At 39.7% G+C, this 15,208-nt stretch overlaps 1 protein-coding gene across 2 annotated transcripts in view; it reads left to right on the forward strand.

Moving 5' to 3' along the window:
• The window catches only part of poglut2 (protein O-glucosyltransferase 2), a 42,048-nt gene extending 31,568 nt beyond the window's left edge, over positions 1-10,480 (forward strand). For both annotated transcript variants that reach the window (XM_020512244.2, XM_048597537.1), the window contains 2 exons: positions 110-214; positions 10,194-10,480. In XM_020512244.2, the coding sequence (XP_020367833.1) occupies positions 110-214; positions 10,194-10,211 (123 nt within the window). In that variant the 3' untranslated portion in view covers positions 10,212-10,480. The remainder of the gene's footprint in view (positions 1-109; positions 215-10,193) is intronic.
• Positions 10,481-15,208: the final 4,728 nt, after the last annotated feature.

Below are 15,208 nucleotides of genomic sequence, written 5' to 3' on the forward strand. Positions count from 1 at the left end.
GTATGAGAAAATATATTTTAATTGGACAGAATTGAGCAAACAAAATGTAAAATGGACAGTAAGTGCAACCACACTGTATTGAATCTGATAAATTTGTGTTTTTAAACAGGAGTATGCTGATCTTCAGGTCAGTGAACCAAAGATAAGAGATGGTATGGAACCAGTGGACCAGCCAAAAGATGACCTTTTCCCTTGTGTATGTCAAAGAACAAAGGTACAGTATAGATTTTTAAAAAAATCTTTGAAGAATCATTACAGGCAATGAATTGGAGAACAATTTGAGATTAGCTGGTTACAGCAAAACTGTAGGAACATTAATCATCTTTGGAACAGAAAAGGAAGGAACTGAGATAGGCCACGTGAGCCCATAAGCCCATTCTGACATTTAGTGTGATCATGCTGATTTACTCCACTTTCTGTCCACTCTTTCTATTCCCTTGTTCCCTGAGATATCAAAAATCTATCTGTCTCAACCTTGAATCTATTCAAAGATTCGTAAACCACTTGAGTGAAGAAATTTCTCCTCATCTTGGTTCTAAATGATCAACCCTTATCCTGAGATTGTTGAAGATTTCCAAACTAGGGAAGTAACCTCTTGGTATCTAACTTTTATTTCCTTTATTCATTCATGGGATGAGGGCATCGCTGGCTAGGCAGCATTTATTGCCCATCCCGAATTGCCCAGAGAGCAGTTAAGAGTCAACCACATTGCTGTGGGTCTGGGTCTGGAGTCACATGTAGGCCAGACCAGGTAAGGATGGCAGCTTCCTTCCCTAAAGAACGTTAGTGAACCAGATGGGTTTTTCCGACAATCTTAATTCCAGATATTTACTGAATTCAAATTCCACCATCTGCCATGGCAGGATTTGAACCCGGGTCCCCAGAACATTATCTGGGTCTCTGAATTAACAGTCCAGCGATAATACCACTAGGCCATCACCTCCCCATTGTCAAGTTCCTTCACAGTCTTGTATGTTTCAATTAGATCACGGCTTTGTCTTCAAAGATGGTGGGGTAAATTTACACAGCCTCTCTCACAGGACAAATTTCTTATTCATAAATTCATCTAAAAAGTGAACCTTTACAGTTCTGCACCTGTGTCCAGTGTGTCTTTCTTTAGACATAAAGACCAAAACTGCCCACAGTATTGAAAGTGAGGTCTCACCAAAGTTCTATGCTTGTGGGAGGATTTATTCTTGTATTCAAAACCACCTGCAAAAGGGCCAAGTTGCCATTTGACTTCTTAACTATGGGCAGAATCTTACAGGTGTCTGAATGATGTGGGCTTTGGTAGAATCACATGAGAAACCCAGCAAGGCCTATCTTGGCATTGGGAGTGACTCACTGCATCTTTTAACTAGGTTCTGGGCATCGAGGTGAAATTCTTATTAGGCAGTGGTGACTTGCCTATTAAGGCGGGTTATCGCTTGACTGGAGGTGGGAACACAACCACTGCACCACAAGCGCTGTAATTAATGGTCCGTGCATTGAGTATAGGAGTTGGGAGGTCATTTTGTGTCTGTACAGGACATTTACCAGGCTACTTTTGGAATACTGCATTCAATTCCGGTCTCCCTGCTATAGGAAAGATGCTGTGAAACTTGAAAGGGTTCAGAAAAGATTTACGAGGATGTTGCCAGGGTTGGAGGATTTGAGCTAAAGGGAGTGGCTGAATAGGCTGGGGCTATTTTCCTTGGAGCGTCAGGGGCTGAGGGGTGACCTTATAGAGGTTCATAAGATCATGAGGGGCATAGATAGGGTGAATAGACGAGGTCTTTTCCCCAGGTAGGTGAGTCCAAAACTAGATGGCATAGGTTTACATGTGAGAGGGGAATGATATAAAAGAAAACTAGGGGGCAAAATTTTCACGCAGAGGGTGGTGCATGTATGGAATGAACTGCCAGAAGAAGTGGTGGAGGCTGGTACAATGACAACATTTAATAGGCATCTGGATGAGTATATGATTAGGAAGGGTTTAGAGGGAATTGGTCCAAATGCTGGCAAATGGGACTAGATTAGTTTAGGATATCTGGTCAGCATGGACGAGTTGGACCGGAGGGTCTGTTTCCATGCTGCACAACCCATGACTCTATGAATCTACTGAGAGGGTTGTTGGGATTTGGAATGCGCTACCTGGGGAGTGGCAGAGACCAATTCCATAGAAGGTTTCAAAAGAGAACTGGATATATTTGAGGAGAAACTACTTATTGTTCAGTGCATTGTGTATAGGAGTTGGAAGGTTATGTTGCAGCTGTACAGGACATTGGTTCAGCCACTTTTAGAACAGTGTGTGCAATTCTGATCTCCCTGCTATAGAAGGATATTATGAAACCTGAAAGGGATGAATTCAGAGGGCTACGGAAATAGGGCTGGAGAATGGGACAAGCAGGGTAGCTCTTTCCAGAGCTGGTACAGACAGAATAGGTCTAATGGCCTCCTTCTGTACTGTAAAATTCTCTGATTTAATATAAACCGTGTGTCACAAGACTTTATCTTAGATGGTAGGTCATAATTAAAAATATTATGCTCGTGAATATTCATAGCCTGCAAATATATTAAAAGTATGAGTTCATCACGGGTCATCTGATGCTTGGCACACCACACACATATACTTTTACTTCTGCATCTCAATTCACTGTGGGAAATTGGAATTTCACATCCCACCTAATTAAAACACACTGCACATTGTTTCTTGCTCTTTCAGGCTCCATAAAATTTCCCTCATGTAACCTAAATTCAGAAGATACTAAGCAGATCACCGATCCCTTGTCAATTACAGTGAAAAATATCAAATTCCAAACTTCTTATTATCTTTATGAAGGACCCTCATGAATCTAAGCTGAAACTTTTACATACTTTTATATGTAAAAATGGGGAACCTGGAACTGAATACTGTACTACAGCTACACGCTAATTAAAGTCTCAAGTCTTAGGTTTTGACAGTCAGATATGCTGTTCTGTTCCACAGTTAGCTTTGGTGGTTTTACAGTCTAAACATCTAGTTCTTTTGAAAGTTGAGACAATGTTTAGTATTCCTACCATTGCCGCATTCTAAACGACAAGTTTTCTCCCTCACCACAGTGACCTTAGTGTGATTGTTACTGAAATAACTGCAAAGAGGCCAGTATCCCCATCACCAAGTCACCCTGTGTTTACTTGTGCACAGTACACTGGCTGTGGCCAGCCAGGTCAGAGTCAGTTCCCTGAACTGAGAGGATTCTAAATCCCCTGGTTATATTGGTCAGCCAGGACTTCCTGATTGGCCCAGGTTGACAGCTCCAATCAAGGACCTCATAATCAACAAGATCCACCTGGGTCCACTTGTTACTGTTGCTATCAACAGTAGCAGTGCCTTTTGAAAGACTTATTTTGTATTTTGTTAGTCTCTCTCCCTTATAATCTGTTTAACTATTTGTGTAGCTTACCTGCATATTCTTCCTATTTATTATGACTTGCACTTTTATTATCTGCTGTGAAAGTACTAAATGCTTTTCTCTTAGTTATAATTTTATTATAATTTGCATATTTGATCCTTGGAATCCAGACTAGAAACAGATCTTTTGCTGTTGCTAGAACATCTGATTTAAATAGAACATAGAACGTAGAACAGTACAGCACAGTACAGGCCCTTCGGCCCACAATGTTGTGCCGAAATTTTACCCTAAACCTAAGCTCTATCTAATCTCCACCCCTACCTTATACTATCATCCATATGACTATCTAGTAGCCGCTAAATGCCCCTAATGAGGCCGACTCCACTACCCATTCCAGCAATGCCGTCCACGCCCCTACCACTCTCTGAGTAAAGAACGTACCTCTGACGTCTCCCCAATATCTACCTCCACTCACTTTAAAACTATGCCCCCTCGTAATACCTACCTCCACCCTAGGAAAAAGTCTCTGGCTGTCCACTCTATCTATACCTCTGATCATTTTGTACACCTCTATCAAGTCACCTCTCATCCTTCATCGTTCCAAAGAGAAAAGCCCTAGCTCTCTAGTAAGACCTTTCCTAGTAAGACCTTCCCTCCATTCCAGCCAACATCCTAGTAAATCTCCTCTGCACCTTTTCCAGCACTTCCACATCTTTCTTGAAATGAGGTGACCAGAACTGGACACAATACTCCAGATGTGGCTGAACCAGGCTTTTGTATAGCTGGAGCATAATTTCACCGTTCTTGAACTCAATCCCTCTATTAATGAAAGCTAACACACCATATGCCTTCTTAACAACTCTATCCACCTGGGTGGCAGCTTTCAGGGAACTGTGGACATGAACTCCAAGATCCCTCTGCTCCTTCACACTGCCAAGAATCTTTCCGTTAACCCTGTATTCTGCTTTCAAATTTGTCCTTCTAAAATGAATCACCTCACACTTTTCAGGGTTAAACTCCATCTGCCACTTCTTAGCCCAGCTCTGCATCCTATCAATGTCCCTTTGTAACCTAGAACAGCCCTCTGCACTATCCACAACTCGACCCACCTTCGTATCGTCCGTGAACTTACTGATCCTTGTGGTACACCACTCGTAACAGAGCACCATGTTGAATATTTTCCGTCCACTACCACCCTTTGTCTTCTAACGGTCAGCCAATTCTGAATCCAATCTGCCACATTTCCCCCTATCCCATGCCTCCTTACCTTCTGCATGAGCCTACCATGGGGAACCTTATCAAACGCCTTACTTAAATCTATGTATACCACATCCACTGCTCTACCTTCATCCATGTTTTTGGTCACCTCTTCAAAGAATTCAATAGGGTTTGTCAGGCATGATCTACCCCTCACAAATCCATGCTGACTATCACAAATCAAACTGTGTCTATCCAAGCGATCATAAATCCTATCTCTCAGAGCCCTTTCCAATAGTTTGCCCACCACTGAAGTAAGACTAACTGGCCTGTAATTTCCGGGGTTATCCCTATTCCCTTTTTTGAACAAGGGAATGACGTTTGCCTCTTTCCAATCTTCCGGCACTATACCCATGGACAGTGAGGGCGAAAAGATCATCGCCAAAGGCCCTGCGATCTCTTTCCTCGCTTCCCATAGAATTTTTGGATAAATCCCATCAGGCCGGGGGGATTTATCTATCTTCAACTTCCTCAAAATCCCTAGTACATCTTACTTACTAACATCCACCTCCCCTAGCCTACCAGCCTGTTTCACACTGTCCTCCCCTACAACTAGGTCCCTGTCAGTTGTGAATACCGAAGAAAAGTATTCATTAAGGACCTCTCCTATCTCTTTAGGCTCCGTGCACAAATTCCCTTTACAATCCTTGATCGGCCCTACCCTTTCTCTGGTCATTCTCTTATTCCTCACGTAAGTGTAAAAAGCCTTGGAGATTTCCTTGATCCTATCTGCCAAGGTTTTCTCATGCCCCCTTATAGCTCTCCCTTTTCTTCAGCTCCTTCCTGGCTAACTTGTATCCCTCTAGAGCCTTTTCCGATCCTTGTTTCCTAAACCTTATATAAGCATCCTTCTTCCTCTTAACCAGTCGTTCGACCTCTCTCAAGAACCAAGGCTCCCTCACTTGACCGCATCTTCCCTGCCTGCTAGGGACAAACATATCAAGCACACGCAGTATGCATTCCTTAAACAATCTCCACATTTCTGTAGTGCTCTTCCCTGACAGCATCTGTTCCCATTTTATGTTACCCAGTTCTTGCCTAACAGAATTGTAATTACCCTTCCCCCAATTATAAACCTTACCCTGCTGTATGTACCTATCCTTTTCCATGAATATTGTAAAAGTAACAGAGTTATGGTCGCTCCCGCCAAAATGCTCTGCTACCAACAGGTCTAACACTTGGCCCGGTTCATTGCCAAGCATCGAATCCAAAGTGGCCTCTCCTCGTGTTGGTCTATCTGCATACTGTGTCAGGAATCCTTCCTGAACGCACTGGACAAAATCCGCTCCATCTAAACTATTACAACTAAAAAGTTTCCAATCAATATTTGGAAAGTTGAAGTCACCCATGACTACAACTCTGTGACTTCTGCACCTTTCCAGTATCTGCCTCCCAATCCGCTTCACCACAACTATTAGGGGGTCTGTAAAAAAAACTCCAACAAAGTGACTGCTCCTTTCTTGTTCCTGACCTCAACCCAAACTGACTCTGCAGACATATCATTCTCGAACTGCCCTGACTAGCAATGCCACTCCGCCGCCTCTTTTACCACCCTCCCTATTTCTTTTAAAGCATCTAAATCCCGGAACTTCCAACAACCATTCCTGTCCCTGAGTTACCCAAGTTTCTGTAATGGCCACAACATCATAGTTCCAAGTACTGACCCATGCTCTAAGTTCATCTACCTTATTTCTGATACTTCTAGCATTGAAATATACACACTTCAAACCATCCCTGTGTCCGCAATTTCACTCCATCGACCGCATTTCTTTATTAACAACCTCATTCCCTGTTGTGTCTGTTGGAAGGCTGAGTACCTCATCCTCTGAATTACAAATCCGGTTCCCCACCCGCTACCAATCTAGTTTAAACCATCCCGTATAGATCGAGCAAACCTCCCTCCCAGGATATTTGTGCCTTTCCGGTTCAGGTGCAACCCATCCTTACTATACAGGTCCCACCTTCCCCAGAATGTGCTCCAATTATCCACATAATGGAAGCCCTCCCTCCTACGCCAGCCCTGTAGCCACGTGTTTAGCTGCACTCTCTCCCTATTTCTTACCTCGTTATCACGTGGCACTGGTAGTAATCCAGAGATAATTACTCTGTTTGTCCTGGACTTCAGCTTCCAACCTAACCTCCTGTACTCGTTTTACATGTTCTCAGTCCTTTTTCTACCTATGTCATTGGTACCGATGTGTACCATGACTGCTATATTTTACATCTGGTTAAATGTTTCCCATTGTTAAACCATGCTTCCTTCTGCCAGTGGCACAGAGCAAAGGGGAATGAGTATAAATTTAAATGACAACTTCTTTTCTCCTCTTAAGCCCAAGACAGTGAGGTACTGTTTGATTGAGTTCTTAGCCTATTTTTTCTTTTTGCCCTTTTTTTCTTTTTGCCCTCTGACCATTGCATCAGTTATTTTGTTGCCTTTCAGTGCAGTATGGGCAATTGTGTTATGGTCATTATTTCAGAGATATGTGTTTCACCAACCTATTCCAATTCATTAACCAGAACTATTTTTCTGTCTAATTTGAGGTTTGAATTAGAATACTTCAGATTTCTTTGGTTTCGCAATTTTTCCGTTTGCTGTCTCAGCATCCTGCTTATCTTCATTTTTTAATATCATCATTATCTTCTTTGAATTATTTCACGTCTTCTGCCTGATTTCCTGTAAGTTGCTTTCTCTTCCAAATCGTTATTTCTGACTCTTTCTTTCCTCCCATCCCACCAGCTCCTCCCCCCAACCAACCACTCCCACCTACATCACCACCACCCTTCACCTATAATATTATTAAGTTCTCTCCCACATTTCTTGTTAATTCCTTTGAGGGTTTGGAACTCTTTTATGTTTATCTTAGAACTAACAGGAACATTAAAGACAAGTTTCTGTTTGTGTGAAACAAATCATGAGACTATGTAAGTCAGCTGTCAGTGTCTGTAGATTCACAAGTTACAGCACATCACTTAATCTGCTGAATATGTTAGCTAATTATTGTTTCACTATTAGCAGATTAATTTTTCATAGATTCAGCCTAATGTGTATATAATTAAATACAAATATATCTGATGAGATTTATAATCAATTTATTTCACTCCAGCATCAAGGAACAATAAATCTTCTTCATAAATATTTAGTCATTCAACCCATCTCATCTGTACCAGCTCCCGAAAGAGCTACCCAGCTAGTCCCACTCTCCAGCCCTATCTCTATAGCCTTCTGACTTCATCACTTTCAAATACATATCCAGCTCTCTTTTGAAACCTCCTCTGAAATTCACCTCCACCACTCTCCCAGGCAGTGCTTTCCAAATCCTAACAACTCTCTGAGTAAAGAAATTTCTCCTCCTCTCATTCCTAGCTCTGTTGCTGATAATTTTTAAATTGTAATTGCTAGTTCATGACATACCAACAAGTGGAAACAGAATATCTTTCTTTATCCTGTCAAATTGTCCATAATTTTTAACACCTCAATAAGGTCACCTCTTGTTCTTCTCTGCTGCAAGGAGAATAAACCCAATTTCTCTAATCTTTCTTTGTATCTAAAATCCCTCATTCCTGGTATCATTCCAGATAATCTCCTTTGATCCCTCTCCACAGCTTTAAGGTCCTTCCTTAAATAAGGTGTCCAGAACTGGACACAATACTCCAAATGTGGTCTGACCAATGATTTGTAGAGATGTAGCATCACTTCCTTGCTTTTATACTCTGTGCCTGTATTTATAAACTCAAGGATCCTATAAGCTTCCCAACAATTGTTTCATCTTGTTTGGCCATCTTCAGAGAATTATGCATTTGAACCCCGAGGTCCCTTTGCTCCTGGACTCCCCTCAAAGCTGTACCATTGAGCCTGTACTACCTCTCCATGTTTCTTCTACCAAAGTGCATTACCTCATATTCCTCTGAATTGAAATTCAACTGCTAGGCATCTGCCCACGGCCAACTTGTCAATGACCCTCTGAAGCTGCTCAGCATCATCTTCACAATCCACTATTAACCCTAGCTTTGTATGTGCAAATTTAAGATATTTTGCCCTCAGTACGAACGTCCAAATCATTTATATAAATCAGAAAAAGCACGCATCTCAACACCGATTCCTGTGGAACACCAATGTCAATTCATCCCCAGTCTGAGAATGCCTATCTAATACCTATCCTCTGTTTCCTATCTTTTAGCCAACTTCTAATTCATGCTGCTAAGGACCCATCAAACCCAAACATTTCTAATTTGCTAACCAACCTGTCATGGGGCACCATATCAAATGTTTTCTGAAAATTCAAATGTATAACATCCCCTGCACTATCCTCATCCACTGCCTGTGTCACCTTATCAAAGAACTCATTAGTCAGGCATGACCTGCCCACTGACAAAGCTAGTGTGACTGTCCAGTATTAACTTATTTTTCTTGAAGTGTATAATTATCTTTTCCCCTATTATGACTTCCATCAGTTTTCCCACTATTGATGTCAAGCTGACAGGGCTGTAGTTTCCTGAGTTATCCTTTGCCTCTTTCATGAACAGCGTCACGTCAGTAATTCTCTAGTCACCAGGACTAATCCTGTGTTCAGAGAGGCCTTGAAACTTTATGTCCAGCTCTGTAATTTGCTCCCTTATCTCTCTCAGCCATCCTGTTCAAGCCTGGCGACTTCTTTACCTGGACCGCAGCCAGCCTTTTTAGCACCTCTTCTTTGTCTATCACTAAACCGCTCAGTTGCTGAACACTGGGCCATTGTCGCCATTTTCTAATTTGGTAAAGACAGAAACAGAGTATTAATTTAGTACCTCTGCCATACCCTTAGCTTCAGTGAGCAGTTTACCTTGTTTCTCCTTTATGGGCCCTACTCTTCCCTTCCCTAACCTTTTACTAGTAATATGTTTGAAGAACATTTTACTATTTGTTTTAGCGAAGCTTCTATCTTTTCCTCATGCCTCTTCTTAGCCTTTCTTACTCTTTCTGTTACCCTTACCCTTTCTCCTGCCTTTGACATACTGTTCGTGATTTCTACTGCTGTTATTATTCCTGTATGCATCATATGCCTCCTTTTTCTTCCATATATTCTCATCAATATCCTTAGTCATCCAGAGTATTCTAACTTTGGATATCTGTATTTATTTCTCATGGGTATGAATCTAGCTTACACCCTATTCATTTCTTTTTGAAAGTCTCCCATTTTTCATTCATTGTTTTATCCACCAAATTGGTTTCCAATCAACCTGTTCTGGTTCAACTTTTATACCCCTAAAATCTGCAGTTTTTCAGTTTGGGATCTTAATCTTTGAGTAATTTTTATCCTTCTTTAATAGAACTTTATTATATTATGATCACTGTTTCCCAAATGCTCCCCACTCTCATGTTCTCCACTTGGCCTGCCACATTTCCTAGGACCACTTCAAGTACAACTCCCTCCCTGGAACTGGAACTGTACTGTTTCAGAAAGTTCTCCTGCACACTTTGCAGTGATCTCTTCTCTCTGTACCCCACACTGTTCTTTTTTTCTAGTCTATCGTAGGATAATTGTCAAATATCTTAATCAGGAACATCCAAAATTTTATTTTCAGGCAAAAGATGAACTTTGACACCCTGTAAAGAAGAACTTGACCCCACAGCTGAAGGACAATGGAACAATATGGTGATGTAGATGTCAGTTTCCAGTTTGAACTGCATAAAGATACTGCAATTCTGGAACGCTTACAAGATTCTGTGGGAGCTGCTGTGAAAACACCACTACAATTGAAAGGAGATGCCTCATTGTTGCCCACAAGACTGTTACTCAGCTGATTTTTTTTTTATTAATACATCATGTAAAATTTTTAATTTTAAAAATTGCTCTATTTCAAATTCAACAGCCTCAATGTTCATTAGATGTTGATTGAATGAATAGATATGCACTATGCCAAAAATAATTCATGGATATGAAATAAGAAGCTATGCTTATTTTGTGGAACAACTTTAGGACAATATTTTCCCATTTTCCTTTCAAAAACTCTATAATAACAACCTGGACCTGTTCACCATGTATCTATAAATTTAAAGTAAACAGCTGGAGTGATATTAGACATTGGGATAGCAATTAGCCTGACTACAAATAAATCATGATTAAATGGGGCATGTGTTTGTGTATGCAATTGTGTACATTATATCTTTGGAATGAACATTTTAAATTTATTCTGAAAAACTGATTTTAAACAGGATCGAAGAGAGAATAATGTAACAATTGGTGCTATTTATAGTCATGAGCAATCAAATTGTCTACTTTTATCATTTTCAGTATATTTTCAAAATGTTTTATGTGAGCATTTATCTGTTTTTCAATCCTTTTAAATTAAATCCAATTTTTTTTTATTTCTTGTACCACCAAATATTACCTCACTACACTGTACAGTTATGTCTGGGAATTCATCATGAACTGTTTTTAATATAAATTGACTTGTATGTTTAATATTAATATAGAAAGCCTAAATTTGAGTTAGTTACCAAAACTCATTATAATGTGCTACCTTTTCAGAATGTCTCTGCAGAAGTTGATTTTAAAATGATTATAATTCAGCATTAATTATAGTAAATATTGTGATTTGAAGATGGTCCAGATTGTATTGAGGAAGTTTTGATTAGTCTTTAGTATCATTTTAAAAAAGAACCAAAATGGACTAGTTCATCATCAAGAATTAGAAGGAGACTCATTAACAGAAGAAATTGAAAATTGTCAGAGCGATATCCTCTGATCTGCTTTGGTTGTCTGGAATTGTTGAACAGAGTACTGTCAAATGGAACTAAAAGTACGGTAGCAAAACTGCCCTAGATTGTGCATGCTGCTTAAGTATCAATAATGAGATATTATTCACAATTTTCAAGTACTGGAAACGCCATAATACACATTTATAGCAATAACATTTTTTATAGTTTATGTTGCATCACAAGATATGCTAATTATATTTTTAATATGTTTATGAAATGTTATAGTCTTTTATAACTGATACAAAGAAATGTTTTGGGGACAGGTAGCTTATTCTTTTTATTGGATTGCAATTTAATTTTATAGAAGATTAGTCTGGTGTTTTTTTAAATAATCTTTTTATACATCTGCGTTTTCATGAACTACAATAAAATAATCTGTGTATGACTTTCTAAGACTTTTAAAGTGCATGTTTGTTAAACCACTTTGTATGACATGTTTACTGAAAACTATACAAAAAAGTAAAAGAGTATTTAAGTTTATGAAGGCAATATTGAGAATTGTGTGAAAATAATATGCACACTAACACACCAGTGGAAAAAATTATTTGAGTTTATGACAAATTTTGTTAACTTTTCTTCCAATTTCTAAATCACAAACTTTATTTTGAAACAAGCAGTGACCCATTGCAACATTCAGGAACAGAGGCTGTGATTTTCCTGGATGGGTAAGACTTTGGGACCATTTGTGGGTTTCAAGCTCTCAAGGGTGGCCAGCAGGACTACAACAGCAAACTTTGTGGCAGTAACTTCTTAATTGCCTGCCAATTAGTGGCAGTGGACTGGAAACTCATGCTGTCAATGAACCAACATATGTCAGTACAAATTTCCAGTATAAGTTTTGATTCTTGTAAAAATTCTCTGACTGGTAACTTTGATTCCTATGTGAAGCTAATTCAGTTCTGATCAAGCTGTGTTATAGAGCTGTATAGTTACATGTTCTAATTAATATTTATAAGTTGCTACATATTGATGTGTCCTTTCACCAGCATCTTGATCTCAATTATTCAATATTTTATGTGTATGTATTTAATTAGTGTCTCCAATGCCAGAATTCTTCGACATTGCTGAGAGCAATCCCCAAGTCAATCTTGATCTGCAGTTTCAAATAAGCAACAACAAATATATTTAGTGCCTCTCTCCCCATATTAATAATTTTAACAGCTAAAGTGTTGTATTTATGTAACATCTTTCACAACTTCACTGTGGCTTATCTGCTTTACAGCAAATGAATTTCTTTTGAGGTTCAGTCATTATTATATTAATAGTTGCTTAATGATACATAATGCGATCACATTCCAACTGGTGGAAGTAATAAATGTAGAATAATAGATTTACAAAACAGTACATTGGCAGATTTGTTTAAATGTCTAAAAAATCATTCAGCTCAGACGACAACACAAAGTATGATACAATCAAGCAAAACTGTATTTGGTCAGTTTGAAGCAAATTGTGATGGTACTATGGCTTTTAGAGGTGTATTTTGTCCTCTTTAATGAAGAGAGGTTAAAACAGAGGTTCTGAATGATTTATTCTAAGCCAATAAAGTAAACAGCTTGTGAGGCTTGTGTTTTTTTAAAAGTTGAAACAATAAAAGCAGCATGAATGGATGGAGTCAGGTTTCCACAGAATCAGGCTTTAGTTTAGCTTTCAAAGTTGTTGGGGTTTTGGAAGTTGGCTGTGGGAGCTATCTCTTTCTATATGTTGCAGCAAAAAGCTGGAGTTCTTTCTGCTGTTAGAATCGCAAGTGAGACAGTCTGTTTCATTGACTTTACCTTTGCCAAGGGTTTGTTCATGGAATATTACTATATTAGAACTGTTGTTATTTAGTAGTTAAATAATCTATTATTCTCAAAGCCGAGTAGGGTGACCAATCAAGTTACAGCTAGAACATAGCCTTATTTTATTTAAAAGCAAGTGTAAGGTTCTGACTCCTTGATATAATTGCAGGGGGTTTGGTATGGTCCACAACAAAGTTTAGAGTAGTTTTCTGAAAAGGCACATGGACTTGTATCATTGTGCTGTGACCATTCTATGGGAAAGGGAAGGGTTAGCTCACTCCAAGTCTCGGGGTTCTCTCCTTCACTCACGTTTCTCACATTCATTTACACCTCTTACTCACTTTCTCTCTTTCACACACGTCCCTCTTAGCTTTAGGAAAAAGATCCAAACTTCTCAAGTTTCTCTTCGTTACTCTGACTCCTCATCCTTCATAATATGCCAGCGAACTTACAATGCATTTTTTCTATTTCTATTATAACCTTTCTAATTGACCCAAAATTAAACTAGTAATCCCAAGTACAGACCAATTATGGTACTATAGAATTGCAACACTACCTCTACTTCTCCTGCTCTGGAACAATTAGATCTCGAGCACTAGAACTTTGCCACAGAGAGGCATGCCCATTATGGACTTGTCTGCAAACAAATTAAGGCCACTCAAGAGGCGGCTACCTGGGTTCAATTCCAGCCTCGTGCGACTGTCTGTGGAGTTTGCACATTCTCCGTGTCTGCGTGGGTTTTCCCCAGGAGCTCCGGTTTCCTCCCACAGTCCAAAGCAGGTTAGGATTGGCTATGCTAAATTGCCCATAATGTTTAGAGTGGGAAATATAGGGATGGTGTAGGGGGTGGATCTGGGTGGGATGCTCTTCAGAGGGTTGGTAATGGACTAGATGGGCCGGTGTGGACTCAATGGGCCGAATGGCCTGCTCCCACACTGTGGAGATTCTATGAAGAGTGGGCAGAGTAGCTAAAGGCCTGGTCTGGTGATTAGCAGTATCTGCACCCCCTGTTCCTCAGCCCTGATTATGATAATTCTATAAATTGTTACAATTCATTCCAAATTAGGTAACAAGCTAGCTCAGTGATCAGCACCGCTGCTTCACAGTGCCAGGGACTGGGTTCGATTCAGCCTTAGGCAACTGTCTGTGTGGAGTTTGCACATTTACTCCATGTCTACATTGGTTTCCTCCCACAGTCCAAAGATGTGCAGGATTAGGTGGATTAGCCATGCTAAATTGCCAATAGTGTCCAGGGATGTGCAGGCAAGGTGGATTAGCCATGGGATATGCATTGCTACAGGGATGAGGTAGGGGAGTGTGTGTGGTTCTTGGGAGGATGCTCTTGGCAGGGTTGGTGTGGACTTGATGGACTGAATGGCCTGCTTCTGCACTGTAGGGATTCTGTGAATGATGTATTTCTATATTGGTATCACCATCGGTGACTGGATGTATTCCTGGAGGTTTCATCAAATGATCTCCATGGTGCCTCAGAACCTCACCCTTTTTCATTTATTGGAAAATAGACAGTATTTTACCTGATTAAATGATTATTGATTAATCAAAAAAGCCATTCTCTAAGCCATTCATAATCTATCTCCAATGTATTTCTAGCAAGAAAACAATAGCATACCAAGTTGATAAACAAGATGCACAATTATTCTAATATCTGATTATTTTTCTCCAGAATTGTTCCAGCAGAGTCCTTGAGATTATTTTTTTTAAATGAATCAATCAAATGATCAATCCCGAGAGTTGGGAGCTCACTTCCTCATGGCAATTTATGCCCGCAGCTCCCAATGTTACTCATAATTATACTTGAGTATTCATCTGTATCCACAGTAATCTGAGTACTCTCTACAGGGATAAATAGATTCTTGATTGGTAAGGCAATCAAGGGTTATGGGGAATAGTCCGGAGAATGGGATGGAGAAACGTTTCAATCATGTTCAAATAGTGGAGCTGACTTGATAGGCCGAATGGCTTAATTCTGCTTATATATCTTTTGGTCTAATTTAGACAACATGACACTCCCTCTTACTTTCATTCCCATGAATTCCTAT

The sequence above is a fragment of the Rhincodon typus genome, chromosome 6, assembly GCF_021869965.1.
Source record: "Rhincodon typus isolate 14 chromosome 6, sRhiTyp1.1, whole genome shotgun sequence".
NCBI lineage: Eukaryota > Metazoa > Chordata > Chondrichthyes > Orectolobiformes > Rhincodontidae > Rhincodon > Rhincodon typus.